At 39.8% G+C, this 25540-nt stretch overlaps 1 protein-coding gene across 1 annotated transcript in view; it reads left to right on the plus strand.

Moving 5' to 3' along the window:
- Positions 1–25540, plus strand: part of LOC139766169 (polycystin-1-like) — a 303003-nt gene that overhangs the window by 154587 nt on the left and 122876 nt on the right. The window contains exons 31-35 of the mRNA XM_071694439.1: positions 179–427; positions 12996–13094; positions 13570–13672; positions 20628–20710; positions 25348–25463. Of these exons, the coding sequence (XP_071550540.1) occupies positions 179–427; positions 12996–13094; positions 13570–13672; positions 20628–20710; positions 25348–25463 (650 nt within the window). The remainder of the gene's footprint in view (positions 1–178; positions 428–12995; positions 13095–13569; positions 13673–20627; positions 20711–25347; positions 25464–25540) is intronic.

The following is a 25540-nucleotide window of genomic DNA, read 5'->3' on the forward strand; positions in this document are numbered from 1 at the left end:
ATCACATAGGTGGAGCACTTCTATTATATCAGTATCAAGCCTAAAGTTCATCATTTAAGATACCATTGATTAACTGTAACAGTAATCTGGTAAGTTTCTGGAACCATGCTGCTCTGTTAATGTTGTTTTAGTGTATATAGAATTAAGTAATGTTACTCTAGATGTATGATTTATACAGGCATCTTGGCTTGCATTGGATGAGGAAGGGATCACCAAGGAGGAATTAGAAAGTCGACTGAAAGCGAGGGCTGCCGTTTATAATCAGATGGCAGATGCCATCATAGATAACGTCAACTTCAACACTATTGGCTCCATTAATATTGCTGCTGGAATTTTAGCATCAGTGGTGAATGAAGCCTCAGCAAATGACATTGCTATCAGAAGCATTGACATTCCTTTTCGAGATAAAGTCTCAGACATATTCAAGGTAATATTTCTTAATATGTTTGTTATGTTGTGTGTGTAATAACCTACTTATTCTGTACAGGAAGGGAGTTTTACATTCATGGGGCCCTTTCTGTTGAACATTCATCATTGTACTTTTTCAATTCATATCTACTGTCTGCATCAATCATATCTTCATTAATTTTATTCCAGTCATCAACCATTGTTTTACTGTTAAAGGACTTCCTCACATCATTTTTAACACATCTTTTTGCCAAAGCTCAGGTTATGTTCTCTGGTTGTTCTATCTTTTCATCTCTCAAAGAACTGTTCTCTGCCTTTTTCATAATGGTGGTTTTAAAACCTTAAAGGTAGTTGTCACATTACCTCTCATTTTTCTCTTCCAGGGTGGGTGAATTTAAAGCATCTAGCCTTTTCCTGTAGCTCAGCTCTCTCAGTTTTGGTACCACCTTAATTGGTAATGTCTGGGTGTTCTGTATCAGTTTTTTTTGGTTCTTTAGGTGCAGTTCACCAAACTTGAGAAGCATATTCTCCTTTTGGCTTTATGTGTGATGCGAACAGCTTGCTGAATAATTCCTTATCCAATGATTTTGATGCTGTCCTACTGTTTGCTAACCAAGAATTTGTTTCCTTAACTGTTTCATGATATGAAGCTTTGTGACAGGTCAGGGTACATTGCCAGCTCCCAAGTTTTTCTCATACTATGATTCCAGCTAAATGATATTCATATTGAGGCTTTCTTTCACTATGACCCATCCTTATTATGTTACATTTACTCAGGGTGAACTCCATCAACCATCTAAACAATTCCATCATTGCACGTATGAGAGTTATGCCCAGGTTGCCAAGAATAGCAGGCTGATATTGTAATATGACCACCAATGGGACAAAGCCTGCTGTTGTGGAATCGCTATCTACAGCTCCAGAGCTGCTGTTCTTGGTAGCCTGGGTTTGATTTTTTATGTGTAAAGGTAAAATTGCTTGGATTGACTTACATATGAACCTTACATGTTCTGATATATCTAATATATTCAACAGCTCTGCATTATCAGACCAACTTTAGAGTTTGTCAGGGCCCTTGTAAGATGATGCAGTCCTCCACACTTTTCACTTCCCTCAGGACCTTTGCATCATCTGCAAACATTTCAGTTCAGAATCCAATCCTTCAGGCAAGTCATTTACATGAGTCAAGAGTGATAGCCCCATTTTGAGAAGGCTCCTCTCACATTTCCTCTGTTCCCTTCCACTCACATGATCTTTTGTCTATAAAAGGAGTTTCCCCCTTATTCCTGCTTGATGGTCAAACCTTTTAATCTGCCTCCCGTCTGATACAGTGCTTTCTGGTAGTTGATAAAAACAACGCATCTAGCCTTCCTTTTTGTCAAAAACAGATCTCACTTGCTATAGAAATCTAAGAAATTTGTTACACATGACCTCCTTTCCTTAAAACCAAGATGTTTCTTACATAGGTAATTTCTCCTCTATAGAAAGTTACCCATTTAATTTCTAATAATATATCCAAGACCTGACAGACCACACTCATCACTGAGACTTGTTTATAGTTCAGTGCTTCTTCCTGGTCTCCTTTCTTACAGGTAGGTATGACATTGTCCTTTCTATTTCCTTGACACTCTGCCTTTCTCTAATGACATATTGAACAGTTGATAGTGCGAGTGAAGGTGGAGAGTGATTCTTATTTGTTAGACTAGTGTGGAAAGCATTACTGATTTGATCTAAGGGATATCAACCCAAACCATGCTACTTCAGTGTGTAGAATAACGATGCTTTACAACCACATTGTAAGGATTTTGTTGGCACACTTGGCATGACTGTCCCTATACCAACAACAGTATTGTGATTCATTTGGAAGTTCTTCACAGGAGAGTTACTATAGTCTTTTGCTGGTGCAACTAACTAAAGCTTAATAGACTTTGAGAAATGAATCTCATGCCAAGACAGAGTGGGATGATATGAAACTGGAAAGTTTGTACAATTGACAGTATTAATGGATATGATGAAGACCTCAAAAATAGCTTTGTTTTAGTTGACTGGAACAAGTATCAAGAATCAGACTTCAGTGAATGCATGAATTTGAAATGATATAAGCTATTTCAAGATATTTCCACATTCACAATGATAATGCATTGCCTTGTAATGCTTAGAGATTAATAAAAATTCATACAGTGATGAACAACTTGATCATTAAGTATAAAACTTTTCACATTCCCAAAAAGCAACTCACCCACAATGAAGGGTCTGCGTAGTGGAGGAATCACATAGTTTTCAAGTTTTATTAGCCAAATACACCAGACAAATATGGCATGAAATATTACATCAATGCCAAGACTAAAGGTGGTTACATGTCTGATCTCACAGTGTTTAGTGGGACAGGAAAACACACAGTGAAACAATCATGAACTTTATAGCCCCACTCAGAAATGAAGGTTACCATCTCTTTATGGATAACAACCAACATTATTATTCAGTAACCCCTGAGTGAATGATTATTTGAACAAGTTGTGAATACCTGTGGTACTCTGAGAATGCAGTTTGGTGCATTAGATGACTTGCAAGTTGCAGTCAAGAAGAATACACTTGATGATACCTTGTGTTTTAGTTGAAGGACGTGTTCACCAGTATTTGGAAAAATAAAAGGTTTGTTTCAGTGGTATCTATGTGCTGTAATGCAGACAGTGCAAGTAGAAGGAAAGAAGAGAGTTCATGATAAGGATAGGTCAGCGTTATTTGAACCGGTAAGTGTGAGCAAATGAAAGAACTTAACGTTCAGTAAATAAAATTATCATATGAAAGGAGCAGATAATTTTGATATCTTGTTGAATCACTGTCAGTTTACTCAAAGATGCAGAAATAGACCAGGAGAGTAGTTGTGTCACCATATACCAGTAATTACCTATCTGTAGTGTATGGGAGGGAGTTTTACACTCATATGGCTCCATCTTCTGATCATTCTCTACTTTCGTCCTGTCTACTATCATGATTTGTATTCCTCATTGTGAAGGAGTATTCCACATCTCTGCATCAAATATCCCAGCCTCATTAACTCCAGTAGGAGAGTAAATAGAGAACATAGTCCTGTATATTTATTCTGTTATTGCCAAGATGTGAGTGGGAAGGGGTCAGGGAAACTGTAGGAGTGTATGGGTTTCTGTTTTAGTACAGGTTTGTCATTTGAAATACAACAATATTATAATCATTAGAAGGTCTATGAAATTTAGGGGTTGCATTTTTTTTAATCTGTAGAAGCAAATTACATGGTAAATTGACAATACACACAAAAAATGGGCCACATCATGATCAGTGGTTAGTAAGGTTTAACAGACAAGAAAGAAGTGGAGTCCATAAGAAGAAAATTTAGAACCTTGGAAGGTTACGATGTTCCCATAGAAACTACAAGTCCAGTGTCCAGTGTAGAACTCCATGATGAATGGTCCACAGTGGAAATACCCTTTACTCAAGCACATCTGACAGGTCTCCACCAGCACCCATATCAAGATGTATAGTTGGCATAAGTGTGGAGGAAGCAAAGATGACTGGAGAGTCATGCACCTCTGCCTCTTGATTACCTTAGGAAGGAGTCACTTCCAACTGCTGTTGAGGTGGTGGTAGTGGTGGTGGTCCCACTTTTTGTGGTGGATATGGTCAGACTTGGTCTGTGTGGAGCTTTTGCATGTTTCATTTTACTTCCCACCTCATAATGAAGGTGTCCAACCTATTTTGTCACTGTTCCTGGCTGCCACTTCTGGAATGAGTTGTACATTTGCACCATTAATGAAGAGGTAGGTGTATACTGTGAAACATTTGTAGTCATGAGCATCAACCAAAATGAAGGAATTTGACCCATAATGGCATGACAGGTCATCCTGTAAGTAAGGAAGAATTGACTAATTTATTTAGATGCTTTAGTAGAGATGCCTCCATGGATTTCATGGCATGCTTGAAGGTTTGTATGAAATCTTCTGCATCAATGTTTGTGCTGGATGTTACAGAGCTGATAAAGATCACTAAGTATTGTTAAGTTCCAGAAAAGCCACTGATTCACCTGAAATAAATGAGGGCCTTTCTTAGACCCATTTCTCTGTGGTAGTCCATGATAAGTAAAGATCTTCATGAAATCTTATATGTTGGCATGTGTAATAGTAATTTGCATTGGAACTATTTTTTGCCACTTACTGAATGCATTCACTTCTATGAGGTATGACTAGCCAAGGAAGGGCTAACACAATCCACATGTTCACATTGCTAAGGACAATGTGGGAACTGTGAATGTGAGCATATCGGCTATAGGTCATCCTTATGTGAGTGCCACTGGTGACAGTTACACACATACTGTTCAGCCTTCTGGCTCACTCCCGACCATCTTCAAACATAGGACCTAGCTATTAACTTGGCATGAACAATCACTTGATGGTTGTCGTGCATACCCCAAAAGCTCGCTTTCTCAGGGAGGCTGGATTATCAATGCAAGTACCTTGCATTATGCACCCTTGTTCACTTGATAGTCCAGACCAAATGGTTTGTAGTCTTCCTGGTTAATGAGTAACTGTCATCCAGACATCAGTCTCTGGAACACCCTGAATAACTCCAGATCTTTTTGAATCTACTACTTTGATTTTACTTGTGACAGGAGTGGTGGTAAGTTGCTGGAAAAGCACACTGCCAGTATCATTTTTAGGAGCTGAATCAACTGGCATTCCATACAACATTGTTGGAACCACTATTCCTTCAAACATACCCATTTTTGCTTTCCGAGAAAATGTTCTCGACCTCCACACATTCTTCAAGGCTCCCAGGATTTTCGCCCCCTCCCCCACCCTATGATTCACTTCCACTTCCATGGTTCCATCCGCTGCCAGATCCACTCCCAGATATCTAAAACACTTTACTTCCTCCAGTTTTTCTCCATTCAAACTTACCTCCCAATTGACTAGACCCTCAACCCTACTGTACCTAATAACCTTGCTCTTATTCACATTTACTCTTAACTTTCTTCTTTCACACACTTTACCAAACTCAGTCACCAGCTTCTGCAGTTTCTCACATGAATCAGCCACCAGCGCTGTATCATCAGCAAACAACAACTGACTCACTTCCCAAGCTCTCTCATCCACAACAGACTTCGTACTTGCCCCTCTTTCCAAAACTCTTGCATTCACCTCCCTAACAACCCCATCCATAAACAAATTAAACAACCATGGAGACATCACACACCCCTGCCGCAAACCTACATTCACTGAGAACCAATCACTTTCCTCTCTTCCTCCACGTACACATGCCTTACATCCTCGATAAAAACAACTTGCCTCACACACCATATATTCTTAATACCTTCCACAGAGCATCTCTATCAACTCTATCATATGCCTCCTCCAGATCCATAAATGCTACATACAAATCCATTTGTTTTTCTAAGTATTTCTCACATACAATCTTCAAAGCAAACACCTGATCCACACATCCTCTACCACTTCTGAAACGACACTGCTCTTCCCCAATCTGACGCTCTGTACATGCCTTCACCCTCTCAATCAATACCCTCCCATATAATTTACCAGGAATACTCAACAAACTTATACCTCTGTAATTTGAGCACTCACTCTTATCCCCTTTGCCTTTGTACAATGGCACTATGCACGCATTCCGCCAATCCTCAGGCACCTCACCATGAGTCATACATACATTAAATAACCTTACCAACCAGTCAACAATACAGTCACCCCCTTTTTTAATAGATTCCACTGTAATACCATCCAAACCTGCTGCCTTGCCGGCTTTCATCTTCTGCAAAGCTTTTACTACCTCTTCTCTGTTTACCAAATCATTTTCCCTAACCCTCTCACTTTGCACACCACCTCGACCAAAACACCCTATATCTGCCACTCTATCATCAAACACATTCAACAAACCTTCAAAATACCCACTCCATCTCCTTCTCACCTCACCACTACTTGTTATCACCTCCCCATTAGCGCCCTTCACTGAAGTTGTGTTACTGGAGTGTTAGTTTTCATACATGGTGCTCTGACAAGAAAATAGTGAAATTGGAAAAGAATGTAGCTTAGACATTGAAGCTTATTCTTTCATTAAAATGTGAACAAAGGGAGCATTTTTTTTCAAAGTGATAGAGATGGAAAGCAAAAAGGTGTTTTTCATGAATGTACTGGAAAAGTTTAGGTCCAGATAAACTTTTGGTCTGTCAAGGCTTTATTATGGCGGATGACCAACTACCTACCCTCATGTATCCAAGATATGGTTGTACTTTGTGTAATGAAGACAATTGAGAAACATCATAAGCCAGTATTCCAGTTTCATGATAAGAGAAGTGGACCAGGCAGTATGATACAGTGGTTAAATTGATGAAAACTGCTATTGACGTTTGTGTAAATGAATTATACATTTCCCTTTTCCATAGCCAGAGGTTGAAAAATTATGTGACATTCATTTTTCATTTCATTTCAAGCTAGAAGTTTCAGTTTCTAAATTATTTCTTACATTTTTCATATGTATATATTATCTCGGAAAGCAAAAATGGGTATGTTTGAAGGAATAGTGGTTCCAACAATGTTGTATGGTTGCGAGGCGTGGACTATGGATAGAGTTGTGCGCAGGAGGATGGATGTGCTGGAAATGAGATGTTTGAGGACAATGTGTGGTGTGAGGTGGTTTGATCGAGTAAGTAACGTAAGGGTAAGAGAGATGTGTGGAAATAAAAAGAGCGTGATTGAGAGAGCAGAAGAGGGTGTTTTGAAATGGTTTGGTCACATGGAGAGAATGAGTGAGGAAAGATTGACCAAGAGGATATATGTGTCGGAGGTGGAGGGAACGAGGAGAAGAGGGAGACCAAATTGGAGGTGGAAAGATGGAGTGAAAAAGATTTTGTGTGATCGGGGCCTGAACATGCAGGAGGGTGAAAGGAGGGCAAAGAATAGAGTGAATTGGAGCGATGTGGTATACCGGGGTTGACATGCTGTCAGTGGATTGAATCAAGGCATGTGTATGGGGGTGGGTTGGGCCATTTCTTTCGTCTGTTTCCTTGCGCTACCTTGCAAACGCGGGAGACTGACAAAGCAAAAAAAAAAAAAAAAAAATATATATATGAGTATTTTGAAGGTTTGTTGAATGTGTCTGATGACAGAGTGGCAGATATAGGGTGCTTGGGTCGAGGTGGTGTGCAAAGTGAGAGGGTTAGGGAAAATGATTTGGTAAACAGAGAAGAGGTAGTAAAAGCTTTGCGGAAGATGAAAGCCGGCAAGGCAGCAGGTTTGGATGGTATTGCAGTGGAATTTATTAAAAAAGGGGGTGACTGTATTGTTGACTGGTTGGTAAGGTTATTTAATGTATGTATGACTCATGGTGAGGTGCCTGAGGATTGGCGGAATGCGTGCATAGTGCCATTGTACAAAGGCAAAGGGGATAAGAGTGAGTGCCCAAATTACAGAGGTATAAGTTTGTTGAGTATTCCTGATATATATATATATATATATATATATATATATATATATATATATATATATATATATATATATATATGTGTGTGTGTGTGTATTTGTGTATGTTTTTTTTTTTTTGCTTTTTCGCTGTCTCCCGCATTTGCGAGGTAGCGCAAGGAAACAGACGAAAGAAATGGCTCAACCCACCCCCATACACATGTATATACATACACATCCACACACGCAAATATACATACTTACACAGCTTTCCATGGTTTACCCCAGACGCTTCACATGCCCTGATTCAATCCACTGACAGCACGTCAACCCTGGTATACCACATCGATCCAATTCACTCTATTCCTTGCCCTCCTTTCACCCTCCTGCATGTTCAGGCCCCGATCACACAAAATCTTTTTCACTCCATCTTTCCACCTCCAATTTGGTCTCCCACTTCTCCTCGTTCCCTCCACCTCTGACACATATATCCTCTTGGTCAATCTTTCCTCACTCATTCTCTCCATGTGACCAAACCATTTCAAAACACCCTCTTTTGCTCTCTCAACCACACTCTTTTTATTTCCACACATCTCTCTTACCCTTATATTACTTAATCGATCAAACCACCTCACACCACATATTGTCCTCAAACATCTCATTTCCAACACATCCACCCTCCTACGCACAACTCTATCCATAGCCCACGCCTCACAGCCATACAACATTGTTGGAACCACTATTCCTTCAAACATACCCATTTTTGCTTTCTGAGATAATGTTCTCGACTTCCAAACATTCTTCAAGGCTCCCAGAATATTCGCCCCCTCCCCCACCCAATGATTCACTTCCGCTTCCATGGTTCCATCCGCTGCCAGATCCACTCCCAGATATCTAAAACACTTTACTTCCTCCAGTTTTTCTCCATTCAAACTTACCTCCCAATTGACTTGACCCTCAACCCTAATGTACCTAATAACCTTGCTCTTAATCACATTTACTCTTAACTTTCTTCTTTCACACACTTTACCAAACTCAGTCACCAGCTTCTGCAGTTTCTCACATGAATCAGCCACCAGCGCTGTATCATCAGCGAACAACAACTGACTCACTTCCCAAGCTCTCTCATCCACAACAGACTGCATACTTGCCCCTCTTTCCAAAACTCTTGCATTCACCTCCCTAACAACCCCATCCATAAACAAATTAAGCAACCATGGAGACATCACACACCCCTGCCGCAAACCTACATTCACTGAGAACCAATCACTTTCCTCTCTTCCTACACGTACACATGCCTTACATCCTTGATAAAAACTTTTCACTGTTTCTAACAACTTGCCTCCCACACCATATATTCTTAATACCTTCCACAGAGCATCTCTATCAACTCTGTCATATGCCTTCTCCAGATCCATAAATGCTACATACAAATCCATTTGCTTTTCTTAAGTATTTCTCACATACATTCTTCAAAGCAAACACCTGATCCACACATCCTCTACCACTTCTAAAACCACACTGCTTTTCCCCAATCTGATGCTCTGTACATGCCCTCAACCTCTCAATCAATACCCTCCCATATATATATATATATATATATATATATATATATATATATATATATATATATATATATATATATATATGTATATATATATATATATATATATATATATATATATATATATATATATATATATATATATGCAAGAGTTTTGGAAAGAGGGGCAAGTATGAAGTCTATTGTGGATGAGAGAGCTTGGGAAGTGAGTCAGTTGTTGTTCGCTGATGATACAGCGCTGGTGGCTGATTCATGTGAGAAACTGCAGAAGCTTGTGACTGAGTTTGGTAAAGTGTGTGAAAGAAGAAAGTTAAGAGTAAATGTGAATAAGAGCAAGGTTATTAGGTACAGTAGGGTTGAGGGTCAAGTCAATTGGGAGGTGAGTTTGAATGGAGAAAAACTGGAGGAAGTGAAGTGTTTTAGATATCTGGGAGTGGATCTGGCAGCGGATGGAACCATGGAAGCGAAAGTGGATCATAGGGTGGGGGAGGGGGCGAAAATTCTGGGAGCCTTGAAGAATGTGTGGAAGTCTAGAACATTATCTCGGAAAGCAAAAATGGGTATGTTTGAAGGAATAGTGGTTCCAACAATGTTGTATGGTTGCGAGGCGTGGGCTATGGATAGAGTTGTGCGCAGGAGGATGGATGTGCTGGAAATGAGATGTTTGAGGACAATGTGTGGTGTGAGGTGGTTTGATCGAGTAAGTAACGTAAGGGTGAGAGAGATGTGTGGAAATAAAAAGAGCGTGGTTGAGAGAGCAGAAGAGGGTGTTTTGAAATGGTTTGGGCACATGGAGAGAATGAGTGAAGAAAGATTGACCAAGAGGATATATGTGTCGGAGGTGGAGGGAATGAGGAGAAGAGGGAGACCAAATTGGAGGTGGAAAGATGGAGTGAAAAAGATTTTGTGTGATCGGGGCCTGAACATGCAGGAGGGTGAAAGGAGGGCAAGGAATAGAGTGAATTGGAGCGATGTGGTATACCGGGATTGACATGCTGTCAGTGGATTGAATCAGGGCATGTGAAGTGTCTGGGGTAAACCATGGAAAGCTGTGTAGGTATGTATATTTGCGTGTGTGGACGTATGTATATACATGTGTATGGGGGTGGGTTGGGCCATTTCTTTCGTCTGTTTCCTTGCGCTACCTCGCAAACGCCGGAGACAGCGACAAAGCAAAAAAAAAATATATATATATATATATATATAGAAGCAGTGAAAAGTTTTTATCGAGGATGCAAGGCATGTGTACGTGTAGGAAGAGAGGAAAGTGATTGGTTCTCAGTGAATGTAGGTTTGCGGCAGGGGTGTGTGATGTCTCCATGGTTGTTTAATTTGTTTATGGATGGGGTTGTTAGGGAGGTAAATGCAAGAGTCTTGGAAAGAGGGGCAAGTATGAAGTCTGTTGGGGATGAGAGAGCTTGGGAAGTGAGTCAGTTGTTGTTTGCTGATGATACAGCGCTGGTGGCGGATTCATGTGAGAAACTGCAGAAGCTGGTGACGGAGTTTGGTAAAGTGTGTGGAAGAAGAAAGTTAAGAGTAAATGTGAATAAGAGCAAGGTTATTAGCTACAGTAGGGTTGAGGGTCAAGTCAATTGGGAGGTGAGTTTGAATGGAGAAAAACTGGAGGAAGTGAAGTGTTTTAGATATCTGGGAGTGGATCTGTCAGCGGATGGAACCATGGAAGCGGAAGTGGATCATAGGGTGGGGGAGGGGGCGAAAATTTTGGGAGCCTTGAAAAATGTGTGGAAGTCGAGAACATTATCCCGGAAAGCAAAAATGGGTATGTTTGAAGGAATAGTAGTTCCAACAATGTTGTATGGTTGCGAGGCGTGGGATATGGATAGAGTTGTGCGCAGGAGGATGGATGTGCTGGAAATGAGATGTTTGAGGACAATGTGTGGTGTGAGGTGGTTTGATCGAGTAAGTAACGTAAGGGTAAGAGAGATGTGTGGAAATAAAAAGAGCGTGGTTGAGAGAGCAGAAGAGGGTGTTTTGAAATGGTTTGGGCACATGGAGAGAATGAGTGAGGAAAGATTGACCAAGAGGATATATGTGTCAGAGGTGGAGGGAACGAGGAGAAGTGGGAGACCAAAGTGGAGGTGGAAAGATGGAGTGAAAAAGATTTTGAATGATCAGGGCCTGAACATGCAGGAGGGTGAAAGGAGGGCAAGGAATAGAGTGAATTGGATTGATGTGGTATACCGGAGTTGACGTTCTGTCATTGGATTCAATCAGGGGATGTGAAGCATCCAGGGTAAACCATGGAAAGTTGTGTGGGGCCTGGATGTGGAAAGGGAGCTGTGGTTTCGGGCATTATTGCATGACATCTAGAGACTGAGTGTGAACGAATGGGGCCTTTGTTGTCTTTTCCTAGTGCTACCTCGCACACATGAGGGGGGAGGGGGAAGTTATTCCATGTGTGGCGAGGTGGCGATGGGAATGAATAAAGGCAGACAATGTGAATTGTGTGCATGTGTATATATGTATGTGTCTGTGTGTGTATATATATGTGTACATTGAGATGTATGGGTATGGATATTTGTGTGTGTGGATGTGTATGTATATACATGTGTATGGGGGTGGGTTGGGCTATTTCTTTCGTCTGTTTCCTTGCGCTACCTCGCAAACGCAGGAGACAGCGACAAAGCAAAAACAAATATATATACATATATATATATATATATATATATATATATATATATATATATATATATATATATATATATATATATGTTTGAAGGAATAGTGGTTCCAACAATGTTGTATGGTTGCGAGGCGTGGGCTATGGATAGAGTTGTGCACAGGAGGATGGATGTGCTGGAAATGAGATGTTTGAGGACAATGTGTGGTGTGAGGTGGTTTGATCGAGTGAGTTACGAAAGGGTAAGAGAGATGTGTGGAAATAAAAAGAGCGTGGTTGAGAGAGCAGAAGAGGGTGTTTTGAAGTGGTTTGGGCACATGGAGAGAATGAGTGAGGAAAGATTGACCAAGAGGATATATGTGTCGGAGGTGGAGGGAACGAGGAGAAGAGGGAGACCAAATTGGAGGTGGAAAGATGGAGTGAAAAAGATTTTGTGTGATCGGGGCCTGAACATGCAGGAGGGTGAAAGGAGGGCAAGGAATAGAGTGAATTGGAGCGATGTGGTATACCGGGGTTGACGTGCTGTCAGTGGATTGAATCAAGGCATGTGAAGCGTCTGGGGTAAACCATGGAAAGCTGTGTAGGTATGTATATTTGCGTGTGTGGACGTATGTATATACATGTGTATGGGGGGGGTTGGGCCATTTCTTTCGTCTGTTTCCTTGCGCTACCTCGCAAACGCGGGAGACAGCGACAAAGTATAATAAAAAAAAAAAAAATATTTCTTCTTCATGGTTTTACGTTTTCATCTGTGTTCTCTCCCTCACATTTTCAGTGTCCTCTTCAGTCAAATACCTTCATATAGTATTTATGTATACATCCATTCTCAAAATTCATATATTTCCAGAGATAATGATCAATTGTTATATGTAAGATGAGTTTCATAATAACTTTGTACCAAAACTGAATTTAAGAAAATGCCTTTCTCCATCTTTTATAGGATATAAATGACACTATAAAGAAGATGGACTTATCAACACCAGAGCATCTTAGCCAGCTGTTTCCATACTTAGTTGGCATTACCAATGGCATAGGGATGGTAAGATGGAGAATTTTTACATTTTAAAGGTACTGTAACTTTGATGGCAGTACTGAATTCTGAATATAGTCCTTTGTTATCTGAACTAAAAATCACATATGATAGCCCCAGGTAGTTCATCAGTTTGCTCTTAGAAGTTTACATTGTGATTGTTTAATTAGTTTTCACAAAATTATGATTGTTCTTCAGAACAATTAGTTATAGCTAGCAAAAATACTTGCATATCAAGGATGATGATGATGCTCAGTGACCGAAGTTACATTGTTAGTCACATTACTTAGTCATTTCTTTATGCTGTTGGAATACTGTTCTTGTACAGTTTTATTAAAAATTTTATCATGAACAACTCTGTTTTTACAAAATAGTATAGTATCAATATTTTCATGGTACATTGTGATGGATTTTGAAAATCACTCTTACCAGTTAAGTTGTAATAAGAAAAGAAAAGTGAAAGCAGGTTATTCCATATTCTCAGAGCTTGGACAAATCTGGTAACAGGCAAGATGGTCAGTGTGTTGTGCCACCCAGCGATACAGAGAATTCAGGGACAATGGATTATGATACTGAAGTTAAGGGAGGTGAGTACAATTCTACTTAGTGGTAGCAAACAGTTTTGATGTGGATGGTTTGAGTTTTAGCTTTGATGTATTATCAGATTTCTTTTAGTGTTTGTCTGCATTTTCATTTTGTATTTCTTCTCTCTTAGGGAATCTGTGCTCATTGAGCTTAAGATAAGAAAGACACTCTGAACAATATGAGGCCAGTTATGCCCTTGTGGCTTCTCTAATGACTTGTCCCTCTTTTTACCCCAGGATAGGCCTCTTTGCTGTGCTTGTTGTATGGCATTGCCACTGAGTGAGGCCCCCTTTGCCAAAGCTGCCTCTCTATCACACCATAGTTTTCAACATCCTTCGTAGGTCTTGGCATCTTTGCTAACCAGAGCAGCAGCCGCACCTGCAAAGGAATATCATTTAGCTGGACATCTAGCTGATTAGCCAGTTGATCAAACATTTACACATCTAGTTAGCTGTTGAGTGGCTGGTGGTTTGGTTGCCCACAGTTGTAGAGAGAGATGGTCTTACACTCCTCACACTTTGGGGTAAGGAAACCATGCTCTTCCTCCAACTTGATGGGTAAGCAGTAGGTAAATGTGGATTGATCATCAGAGTTTCAATTCTTTCTCAACAGTGTCATGGTACCATCCATCACCTGTCATGTGGTTGTTATAAGAGAAAGGAGACAAAGGAAATTTGTGTACATACACCGTACTAATCTTTCTTTCTAGGTATATACCTTAAGGCTAATGCACATTTACTAAATACCGTCTGAATGATGTTCAATCAGTGTCTCTTACTGCTGTTTTTTTGTATTGGAAGATTGGGGCAAATATTAAGGTTTGTCCATATCCACCTTTTCATAGACAGTCAAGAGGCTAATGCAGCAACTGGATTCTGAGGAGTCTAGGTCTTTCCTTATAGGAGACAGTTCAGTTGTCATGACATTCTTGCAATACACCAAGTTGAATCTTTATTTCAGGTAACATGGATTGTAGTGGAGGTATCTGGTCCTGACCATTTTGTATTTATCTCTTAAGGTGTCTTTTCTAACGTGGAGGAAAAGAAAGTTTTTTTTTTTTTTCATTTAGCATGGAGTGCTTCGCTCTGGCTACTTAAATTTTATGTATGAGAGATAGATACATGGGTCAGATATTTTAATATTTTCAACAAGAAGGATAGTAAGGGAACTTAATTTTCAGGCAGGCATATAGGAGAGACTCCAGTATATAAAAAGTTATTGTAGCAGAAGGCAAAAAAGATGAATATCTCAGGAGCCCTCTCAAAATGGGATGGAGTTATCATTGGTATGCTGTGGGGTTTAGTCTTGAGACTGTACAAATGACAGACCTGAATTTTTGCCTTTTAAAGGTCCTTTATTTGGCTTTTTTGCTTCTCCCTATTCTCTAATGCACAACTTCCTCACTAATTGACCCATTGCACTCGTGGTGACATTCAGTGTTTTGTTAAGTGACTGTCTTCTCTCCATAAGTTGTCTCTTCTACATCTTGCCCAATTCAGTCTTACATTGATGATTCCACTCTACATATCTCAACTCATTTCTCCTTCCCACTAAAGCCTAATACTCATTTCTCTTTCTTTTGATGAACTCATTATGGAGTGGAGTAGCAGAAATGTAGTAAAAGTCAGTGGTGCTAAGATGCAATTTTTACTTTTGTTTCCCACAGTGATTTCAAAACTCCACAATTCATCCCTGGACTACCATAACCATGTTAGGCATAACCATATCTTTATGCAGTGACCATAATTGGGGCATATTTTGCCTGTGCCATGTAGGTCATAACCATATCTTTGTGAGATTGCCATAATTAGGGCATATTTTGCTTGTGCCATGTAAGTCACTATAGAAAATATGAAAGTAAAGGATTACAAAGATTGTGTCAGTTTACAAATTTGATATAATGCTTGGTTAATTGACCTCTTCATTGTAGATGAAAAAATGATGAGATAGAACAAAGTGAGTTATGGCCTCATCATGAGTATAATCATGCAGGAAGTAAGCTACAAGAATCTGGGCATGACAGGAACTTGAAAGTCAACATTTTTCCTAGCATCTCAGTATAACACCATGTCAGTAGACTTGTTCAGGAAACTTTCTGTCTGACGGCAAATATTAACCCTCTTACTGTGGCAGTCATAATACTGTATCCATCAACAGTGTTAGGGGAAAGCCTTAAACACTATAACATTACATCTCCTATTATCTTATGAGAGTAACACCTTCAGTTATGAATGAATGTGAGGGTGTGGATCTCACACAGGCTTCCTTGATATGTCCACAAATACTGACCAGTGTATTGAAAAAGTTTTGGCTGAAATGTCTGGAAACAATGTGTTGGATACCACTATAAGCATTAATGGCCATATTTTATGCCAGAAATTAGAGGCAACTGGCTCAGGAATTGATATAGTATATACCACAGCTGCAATAAAGAGAAACAAAATTATTTATATATATACCCGCCACCTGCAATGAATGGGTTAAAACTGCTTTAAAGTAAATAGATAAGGAAATGATCTGCAAGTATTACAACAAATCATATTAGATCAGAACAGAGTGCCTTCCAATTTTGGTTGCCCTGCTTAAAAAAAGCACAAAGAACTAATGCAGAAGGTCCAGAGGAGAGCAGTGAAATTTGTGCTTGAAAAAAGACAGCTGTTACAGTGAGAGGTTAGAGCCCATGGATTTGCTTGCCACAAAAGAGAGAAGGCTGAAAGGAGACATGTTCACAATCTTCAAGTTTTTAAACAAGTTTGATGATGTAAATAGTGGGTAGGTCTTTAAAATAAAAGATAGAGCAGCCAGAGGCCACCATGAGAAACATATTAGAAAAGATATGAAGAAATGTTTTTATGATATCAAGAGTAGTGGATGAATGGAATATGCTTAGTGATGAACACGTGAATGTTGACTGTATACAAAAGTTTATGAAGTTGTCTGCTAGTAGACAAAAATCAAGCACTGGAGATCCATGAGCACAGAAGTCTATCCCTGCACTGTATAGATAAGTATTACATAGATGCTTTTTACAGATCTGGACTTTAGAGGAACCTTTACAATTGGTATGATATCGAACTTAGTAGGCCAAAGCTCCATCTTATGGATCATCTTAATCTCAAATGAAAGTTTTAGAATGTTTATGATCCAATAGTTTCATATCCAGTTTTCTTTCTGGAGCTTTGGTTTAGAGATCCCTATTTCTCCTCACTCTCCTCATGCTAGTCTTAGTTTTAGAGTATAAATTTGATTTATTAACCAGTCTTTTCATCAAGGTCTGTCTAATATGTGATCTTTATTTTTATTTTTTTTATTATAGTTAGGCGCTGTCTCGTGCGTCAGTGAGTTAGCGCAAGGAATCAGATGAAAGAATGGCCCAACCCACCCACATACACATGCACATATACTTACCTATACATTTCAATGTATACATATGTATGCATACAGAGACATATTAACACATGTACATATTCATACTTGCTGCCTTCATCCATTTCCATCGCCACCCCGCCACACATGAAATGGCACCTCCCTCCCCCCATGCATGACCGAGATAGTGCTAGGAAAAGACAACAAAGGCCACATTCGTTCACACTCATTCTCTAGCTGTCATGTGTAATGCACCCAAACCACAGCTCCCTTTCCACATCCAGGCCCCACGAAACTTTCCATGGTTTACCCCTAACACTTCACATGCCCTTGTTCAATCCATTGACAGCTCATCAAACCTGAAATACCACATTGTTCCAATTCACTTTATTCCTTGCACACCTTTCATCCTCCTGTATGTTCAGGCCCCAATCGCTCAAGATTTTTTTCACTCCATCCTTCCACCTCCAATTTGGTCTTCCACTTCTTGTTCCCTCCACCTCTGACACCTATATCCTCTTTGTCAATCTTTCCTCACTCATTCTCTCCATGTGACTAAACCATTTCAATACCCCCTATTCTGCTCTCTCAACCAAACACTTTTTATTACCCCACATCTCTCTTACCCTTTCATTACTTACTTGATCAAACCACCTCACACCCCATGTTGTCCTCAAACATTTAATTTCCAACACATCCACCCTCCTCTGCACAACCCTATATATAGCCCATGCCTCGCAACTATATAACATTGTTGAAACCACTATTCCTTCAAAAATACCTATTTTTGCTCTCTCAGATAACATTCTCGCCTTCCACACATTCTTCAATGCTCCCAGAACCTTTGCCCCCTCCCCCACCGTGTGACTCACTTCTGCTTCCATGGTTCCATCCGCTGCTAAGTCCACTCTCAGATATCTAAAACACTTCACTTCCTCCAGTTTGTCTACATTCAGACTTACCTCCCAGTTAGCTTGTCTCTCAACCCTACTGAACCTAGTAACCTATCTATCTCTTTATATCTGATGCCCCTTCCCTATGGAAACTCCTTCAAGGGGGTAGCCACAAAAAAAGTCTTTAGAAAAAGTGAACTCCAGTGCTCTTTCTTAACCTTCATTGCCTCATCCTTAACAGGTCACTGGCAGAGGGCAACTCTCTTGCAGTGTTTCTGGAGCCTCTTACTTACTGTACGTACCAACTATTTCTACCTGATGTTTTTATTTCTTCATAGATTCCCAATAAGTAATGGGAGGTGCAGGAAAGGCTAACTACTGTGCTAGGTATAACAGGCAAGACATACAAAGTATGGATAGTGAAGAAAGTTGTTAAATGAAGAAGGAGCATATGGGCACATTAAGAGGAAGATAGCGGGTCAGAATACTGATAGCAAGGGTCAAGGTAAGTAGATAGGTGCAGTCAGATGATGATTCGAAAAGGTACCTTATCCACCAACACAGTCGACCTTCCCAGCACCGCTCACCTTCCAGTATGGCCTAATGAACAGGAGTATCAGACTAGCCCTGCCGAGACGTCCGCTTCTCATTACGACAAACTGACTTCAGAAACTGGTACCTGCCCTTGTAGCTTTGGGGGGATGACCAAGTCATGCCCACCACAAGTGCACAAAGAGGAAACACTTCCTCCAGCCCAAAGGCCGACACCAGATATACAAGGCCGGCACCTGATTATTAACCTCTGCTCTTGGACCTCATCCTGTGAAGGGAGTGGGTGCAGGTTAGGGCTTTCATGGAGCTCACCTCAAGGTCCCGGTAGGAAAGCCCCAACCCTCTGAGAACAACTCACACTCTCTTGGCACCATGCCCCATGCCAGTTTACAGTGGCAGATGTCACATGCATGGAGCCTTTGCTGGTAAGATCCCATATGCCCTGAAGGACTTCTGGGATGCTGTAATAGCTGCACTTATTTAGATGTGCAGCTGAGAGCGTGAGGTGAAAATTAGAGACTTGCATATCAATTATAAAAGCCTCTGTGCCTTTAGAAGCCATGATGTCTGGCTTCCTAATGGACCCTGCAATAGGAATGCAAGGCTTGCAGGCCACTTCATACCCCCTTCTGCCTCAACCAGCCAGCCAAATAGTTACAGATGTTGTCGTGCCACTTTACTCTACCCCCATGGGTACGTGGGCATACCTGAAAGATTTGCTCAAGTGTACCAGGTAATGTACCTCCCTGGTCGGTGGCTGCACACTACCAACTACTACCTACATGTCTGATTTCCAACAAGGTTAATCCTTTTTCCTGCTGCAGTTGGGACAGCCATCACAGTCTTTGTCTAGTAGGCACATTTAGAACCTACTCAGATTCCATAACAAACTGTTCTAGGAATCACCCTCTCATCTGTTTCCAAGCTACCCTTGTTGGTAAGAACATTTGTCATCCATATTGTATCATTCATTCTGAAGTCTCATTCTACCCTAAACACTCATACCCTCAGAATTAGAAAGGGGGATGCCACTTAAGCCTACTTGAGGAACAGCTATGAAATTCTGCTTGGACCCTTGTCCACTATTACCTGAGTTTGGATCTACAGGACTCTCCCTGTGTGGCACTTTGGAGTTTGTTGGTCACTTCCTCTTTACCAATTGTTCACCACTTCATTATTGTCAAGAAGTTCAACAGTTCCCTTCGCAGTTCATGTGCTTATACCCTCACATTCCTTGCCTACTGGCTGACACCTGTGGGAAGAGAATATCAGGAATTTGCATCCTTTTACAAAGTAAAGTCCTCATTTCCCTTCCAGGTTCGTCTACCTATGTTATATTCTTTAATTCTTTCTGTAGTTCTTTTAGTTTTTTATATAGATCATTGTGCTTATTTATGTGTATCAGAAGTCGTCCTCATACCACCTTTTTTTCCACTGGAAGAAATGTTGGTGATTGTTGGTATATGCAAGGTGATCCTTTAATTACCTATTTCTAGTTATCTTTCTTTGCTATACGAGGAGGGAGTTTTACACTCATAGGGCCCATCTCTTAAAATTTTTTTCTGTCTTACAGCTTTGTAGATATGTGTATGCTGGCTGCATTAATCCTCAGTCATCTTATGCTATTCACCCATCATCTTTATACTATGAAAGTATTTGTTTGTATCTGTTTTATTAATCTTCTTTCTTAATTTCATGTTATTTTGTTCGGCTTCTCTATCCCAACATCTCTTAAAGAATATTATTGATCAGTTTTAAAAACTTAAGAGTTGTGATCAAATCATTCCTCACTCTTCTCTCTTCCAAAGTGGGCAAATTTAATGCCTCTGGCCTTTCTGTCCTTAGAAACATATGGTAGATTTACCCATAGGTTATTATTGGGAATATATTATACTGATCCTGAAGAAAGCAGGGCCTTCTCATCACCCTTGTTCTCTGGCTTCCTTTTTGAGAAGAAATAGCCTTTCATGCATTCAAAACTCATTTCATTGCTATATGGATGTGATGCAGTAATCAGAATCATTCCCTAATTAATTTGAAAGCTATTACTATTACTGAATGAAATTATTGATATACCTTATTACTTTTTTACTGATATACCTTATGACTTTTAAGATTGCAAAGTTAATAATTGCTTACTTCACAGTGGATATGAAAATTGAAAGGAATGAAGAAGATAGGTACCAATGTAATGTCCTGGACTTAACCAAAGGCAGTGCTCCTAGAATTGTAAGTACAATGAGAGTTTTAATGGTAAAAGGTACGTCATTATTCATTAATTCAGTGCTTGGAATTTTTATATCAAGGATTAGTTTGGTGTTGTAAGTAGTAAGTAGACATGTTTTACAGGAGCTATAGTTACAAATAGCAGGGAAGAGCATTAGCTGAAAGCATTAGGTAGAAGTATTAGGTTGTAACATTAGGCACATATATAAGGTAGAAGTAGTTGGTAGGAACACTAGCTAGGAGCCTCTGAAAACATTGCCTCAGAGATGCCCTCTGCCAGTGGCCTATTAAGGATGAGGCACTAGAGGCTAAGAAGCTGCTTTGGAGTGCAACAGTTATGGAAACTCATTTGCCATGGCCAACACCTTAAGGGAGTTCCCAAAGGGAATGGGTGTCAGAGATATAGTTAGATTCATAGATATATAGTTTGGTGGGCATAATTCATAATTTGGAATTTAGTTAGCTAGGTATTTTTATATCTAAGTGATATGTCAGTAGATTCCGTTTGTCATAGAAGACTGCCAGCAGACTAAATCAGCTTCCATACATTCTGCATCATCTGTGCCCATGTTATGCGGATTTATGTCAATTTTTAACAGTTGAAAGATCCTGTGAATTTCTATCAGCTCACAAAAGGAAAACCAGGTAGTTACCATTAAATTAGAGAAGATATATTGCTAGGGAATAGGAAAGAAGAGGCGTTATAGAATTAAAAAAGATATTGCTGTTAATGAAAAAGTAGCTACATTCCCAAAAAGTTCCACTTTTCCGTCAAAATAGGAATATGGTAATTGGTCCTTTTTACTCCTTTATCAAAAATGTGTTTCTTTATTTGGCAATAGTATTCTTAAGAGAATACATCTGGTAAATGGCTTGAAAAAATTAAAATAGCTGGGTTTAAAGGGATGCTAAGCCTCACAGTATGGCCAACTTATGATCACTTATCAGAAACATTATTATTAGCATTAATCATGCTTGTGCATTATGATACATGATATATATTTTTTTTATTTTCATTATACTTTGTCACTGTCTCCTGCATTAGTGAGGTAACACAAGGAAACAGACGAAAGAATGGCCCAACCCACCCACATACACATGCATATACATACATGTCCACACACGCACATTTCACCATATACATATATATACATACACAGACATATACATATATACACATGTACATAATTCATACTTGCTGCCTTTATTCACTCCTGTTGCCACCCCTCCACACATGAAATGACACCCCCCTCCCCCTGCACGTACGTGAGGTAGCACTAGGAAAAGACGACAAAGGCCACATTCATTCACACTCAGTCTCTAGCTGTAATGTGTAATGCACCCAAACCACAGCTCTCTTTCCACATCCAGGCCCCACAAAACTTTCCATGGTTTACCCCAGACACTTCACATGCCCTTGTTCAATCCATTGACAGCACGTCAACCCCGGTATACCACATTGTTCCAGTTCACTCTCTTCCTTGCACACCTTTCACCCTCCTGCATGTTCAGGCCCCAATCGCTCAAAATCTTTTTCACTCCATCCTTCCACCCCCAGTTTGGTCTCCCACTTCTCCTCGTTCCCTCCACCTCTGACACATACATCCTCTTTGTCAATCTTTCCTCACTCATTCTCTCCATGTGACCAAACCATTTCAAAACCCTCTTCTTCTGCTCTCTCATCCACACTCTTTTTATTACCACTTATCTCACTTACCCTTTCATTACTTACTTGATCAAACCACCTCACATCACAAATTGTCCTCAAACATATCATTTCCAACACATCCACCCTCCTCTGGACAACCCTATTTATAGCCCACACCTCGCAACTGTATAATATTGTTGGAACCACCATTCCTTCAAACATACCCATTTTTGTTTTCCAAGATAATGTTCTTGCCTTCCACAAATTCCTCAACACTCCCAGAACCTTTGCCCTCTCCCTCACCCTGTGACTCACTTCCACTTCCATGGTTTCATCTGCTGCCAAATCCACTCCCAGATATCAAACACTTCGCTTCCTCCGGTTTTTCTCCATTCAAACTTACCTCCTAATTGACTTGTCCCTCAACCCTACTGTACCTAATAACCTTGCTCTTATTCACATTTACTCACAGCTTTCTTCTTTCACACACTTTACTGAACTCAGTCACCAGCTTCTGCAGTTTCTCACCTGAATCAGCCACCAACGATGTGTCATCAGCGAACAACAATTGACTCACTTCCTAAGCCCTCTCATCCACAACAGACTGCATACTTGCCCCTCTCTCCAAAACTCTTGCATTCACCTCCCTAACAACCCCATCCATAAACAAATTAAACAACCATGGAGACATCACACACCCCTTCCGCAAACCGACATTCACTGGGAACCATTCACTTTCCTCTCTTCTTACTGGTACACATGCCTTACATCCTCGATAAGAACTTTTCACTGCTTCTAGCAACTTGCATCCCACACCATATACTCTTAATACCTTCCACAGAGCATCTCTATCAACTCTATCATATGCCTTCTCCAAATCCATAAATGCTACATACATATCCATTTGTTTTTCTAAGTATTTCTCACATACATTCTTCAAAGCAAACACCTGATCCACGCATACCCTACTACTTTTGAAACTACTCTGCTCTTCCTCTATCTGATGCTCTGTACATGCCTACAAAGAAATTAAGTGCCAGATTCAGAGAGATGCGAAGAAGCCTGTTGCCATCTTGTAAACACTTAAAAAACTTTGTATTTTGTTATTATTTATGAATTATTATACATAACAAATCTTGACATTATTATGACCATAAGTACATAGATACCATTGAATCTATCTATTTATGTATCTATATGTCTGTATCTTTGATGCCCATTCCATTTGGGAACTCCCTCAAGAGAGTGGCCATGGCAAAAGTCTTCATAACTGGTGAACTCCAGTAGCGCTTCATAGCCTGTAGTACACCACCTTAAACAGGCCACTTGCAGAAGATAATTGTAGCACAACATTTCTAGAGGCTCATGCCGACTACTACTAATGTGTCTACTCAATGTTTCTGTCTAATGTTTCAGCCTAATACTTCTACCTAATGCTCCCACCGAATTTTCCTACCTGCCTGTTGTTCCTACCTATTCTTCTGTTGCTCCTACCATTTTGCCAAAAGGCAGGCCTATTACATAGCACTCTCAGCAAGAAAATCTAGAGTTATGAAGGATGAAATGTGTGAGTTATGTGTTGTCATGTGTTATGTGTGACAAGGAGAAATTGTAAATTTGTGGGTAGAATGCCAGCAGTTCACATGAAGGTGAGGCAGGCAGAAAAGACAGCCACCTGTGTCAGAGTAGTGCAACTTTAACAACCACTGAGTCCTGACTCACTACACAGCCATCACTAACCCTCTTGATACCCAAGCGGATAGTACCAGCAATATACCTCCCTGGTCAATGGCTACTTACCAACCTGTACCAACAGTGAAAACAAAGTGAAAAAGGGAAAAAAAAGGTAAATGAATCACTTAGTTGGTGGCAGACATCAGCTGATTGAGTCACTGTTTAAGTATGAAGTTTCAGCCAGCGAACATGTAGAGGCAGCATTGTACAGGACTCTGGTGCTATTTCCTGGTCAGGACAGGGTTAGTAAAGTAAACCATGTGACATTTTCACACTGTTTTTGAAAACAATGGAAAACCCTGTTACTATGGCTAACTGCACGTTGCAATCTCATGTTTTTCCAGTTATTGCCATGAAATAGTGTAGCACACTGCTGTTTGATCCTCTGAATAAGCCCTTTGTTGAAAATACACTTCCTGTTCCATTCAGTGAGTATTAATTTGAAGCTATAAGTTTGAAAGATTACGCCATTTGTATTCTAACTGAATAACTGTATGCTTGTAGAGGCACTGTTTGTAAAAATAATTGGGTCCCAGCTATTTCATATAGTTAGTCAATGAAATGTGACCAAGTTTTATTGAAGGGTTAGGGGACAGTGTCACTTGTTTAAAACTACTTCATGCCATTTTTGATTTACTGTAGTTTTTTCTGTACTTCATTACTGTTTTTTGCGTTAGGAAGATAGCACCAGGAACACACAGAAAGGCTGTATTTGCTAACTGTAGTTATGTGTCAGTAAATATCTAGATATCATAATGTATCTGTGATTTGTTTATCTGTGTTGTGTAGTTTTCATTGCTTTCATTCCATTATAAGATAAATTGAATGATTCTTTGATCACTCAAATATACTCTGGTACCAGAAATATGTAAACAATATTGTCTTTACAACATCAGTTAATGAATATTGCATATAAAAGTTTAGAACACTATAAGATTGTAAAGGATGTTCAAGAGAGTTCCCATGAATGTAAAATTTCCACCTCTTACTGTATGAATTAGTAATTTGAAATAAGTAATTATGTGACTAGTAATGGCAGTAGTAGACTAAGCTGTCAAGTCTAAAAGACAAACATTGGTAAAGTTGGAATGGACTAAAGAAGCTTGACAGAGCAGATTTATTGATGAAAGGTGATGGCTACCTAGATTATTTATAATACAAAGCAAAGTTTGCTAAATTTAGAGAGACATAGGGAGTTGTTGAGGATTTTTGATTTTTCTCATCAGTACCATCACTCAAAAATTGATTTTTCTTCCAGGTTGAAAGTTTATATACAACCATGACTACTGTGAAAGACAAGATGATGAAACTGTATGTTGTGGGGGAGAGCCACAATTTCACCACATCCAATGGTGTACATATTCGCATAGGAATGTAAGACACTAACTTCTCTCCATATTTGGTATGAGATCTTGGTTTATGTTTGATTTTATTTTTCAGGAATATATTTC

The sequence above is a fragment of the Panulirus ornatus genome, chromosome 57, assembly GCF_036320965.1.
Source record: "Panulirus ornatus isolate Po-2019 chromosome 57, ASM3632096v1, whole genome shotgun sequence".
Taxonomy (NCBI): domain Eukaryota; kingdom Metazoa; phylum Arthropoda; class Malacostraca; order Decapoda; family Palinuridae; genus Panulirus; species Panulirus ornatus.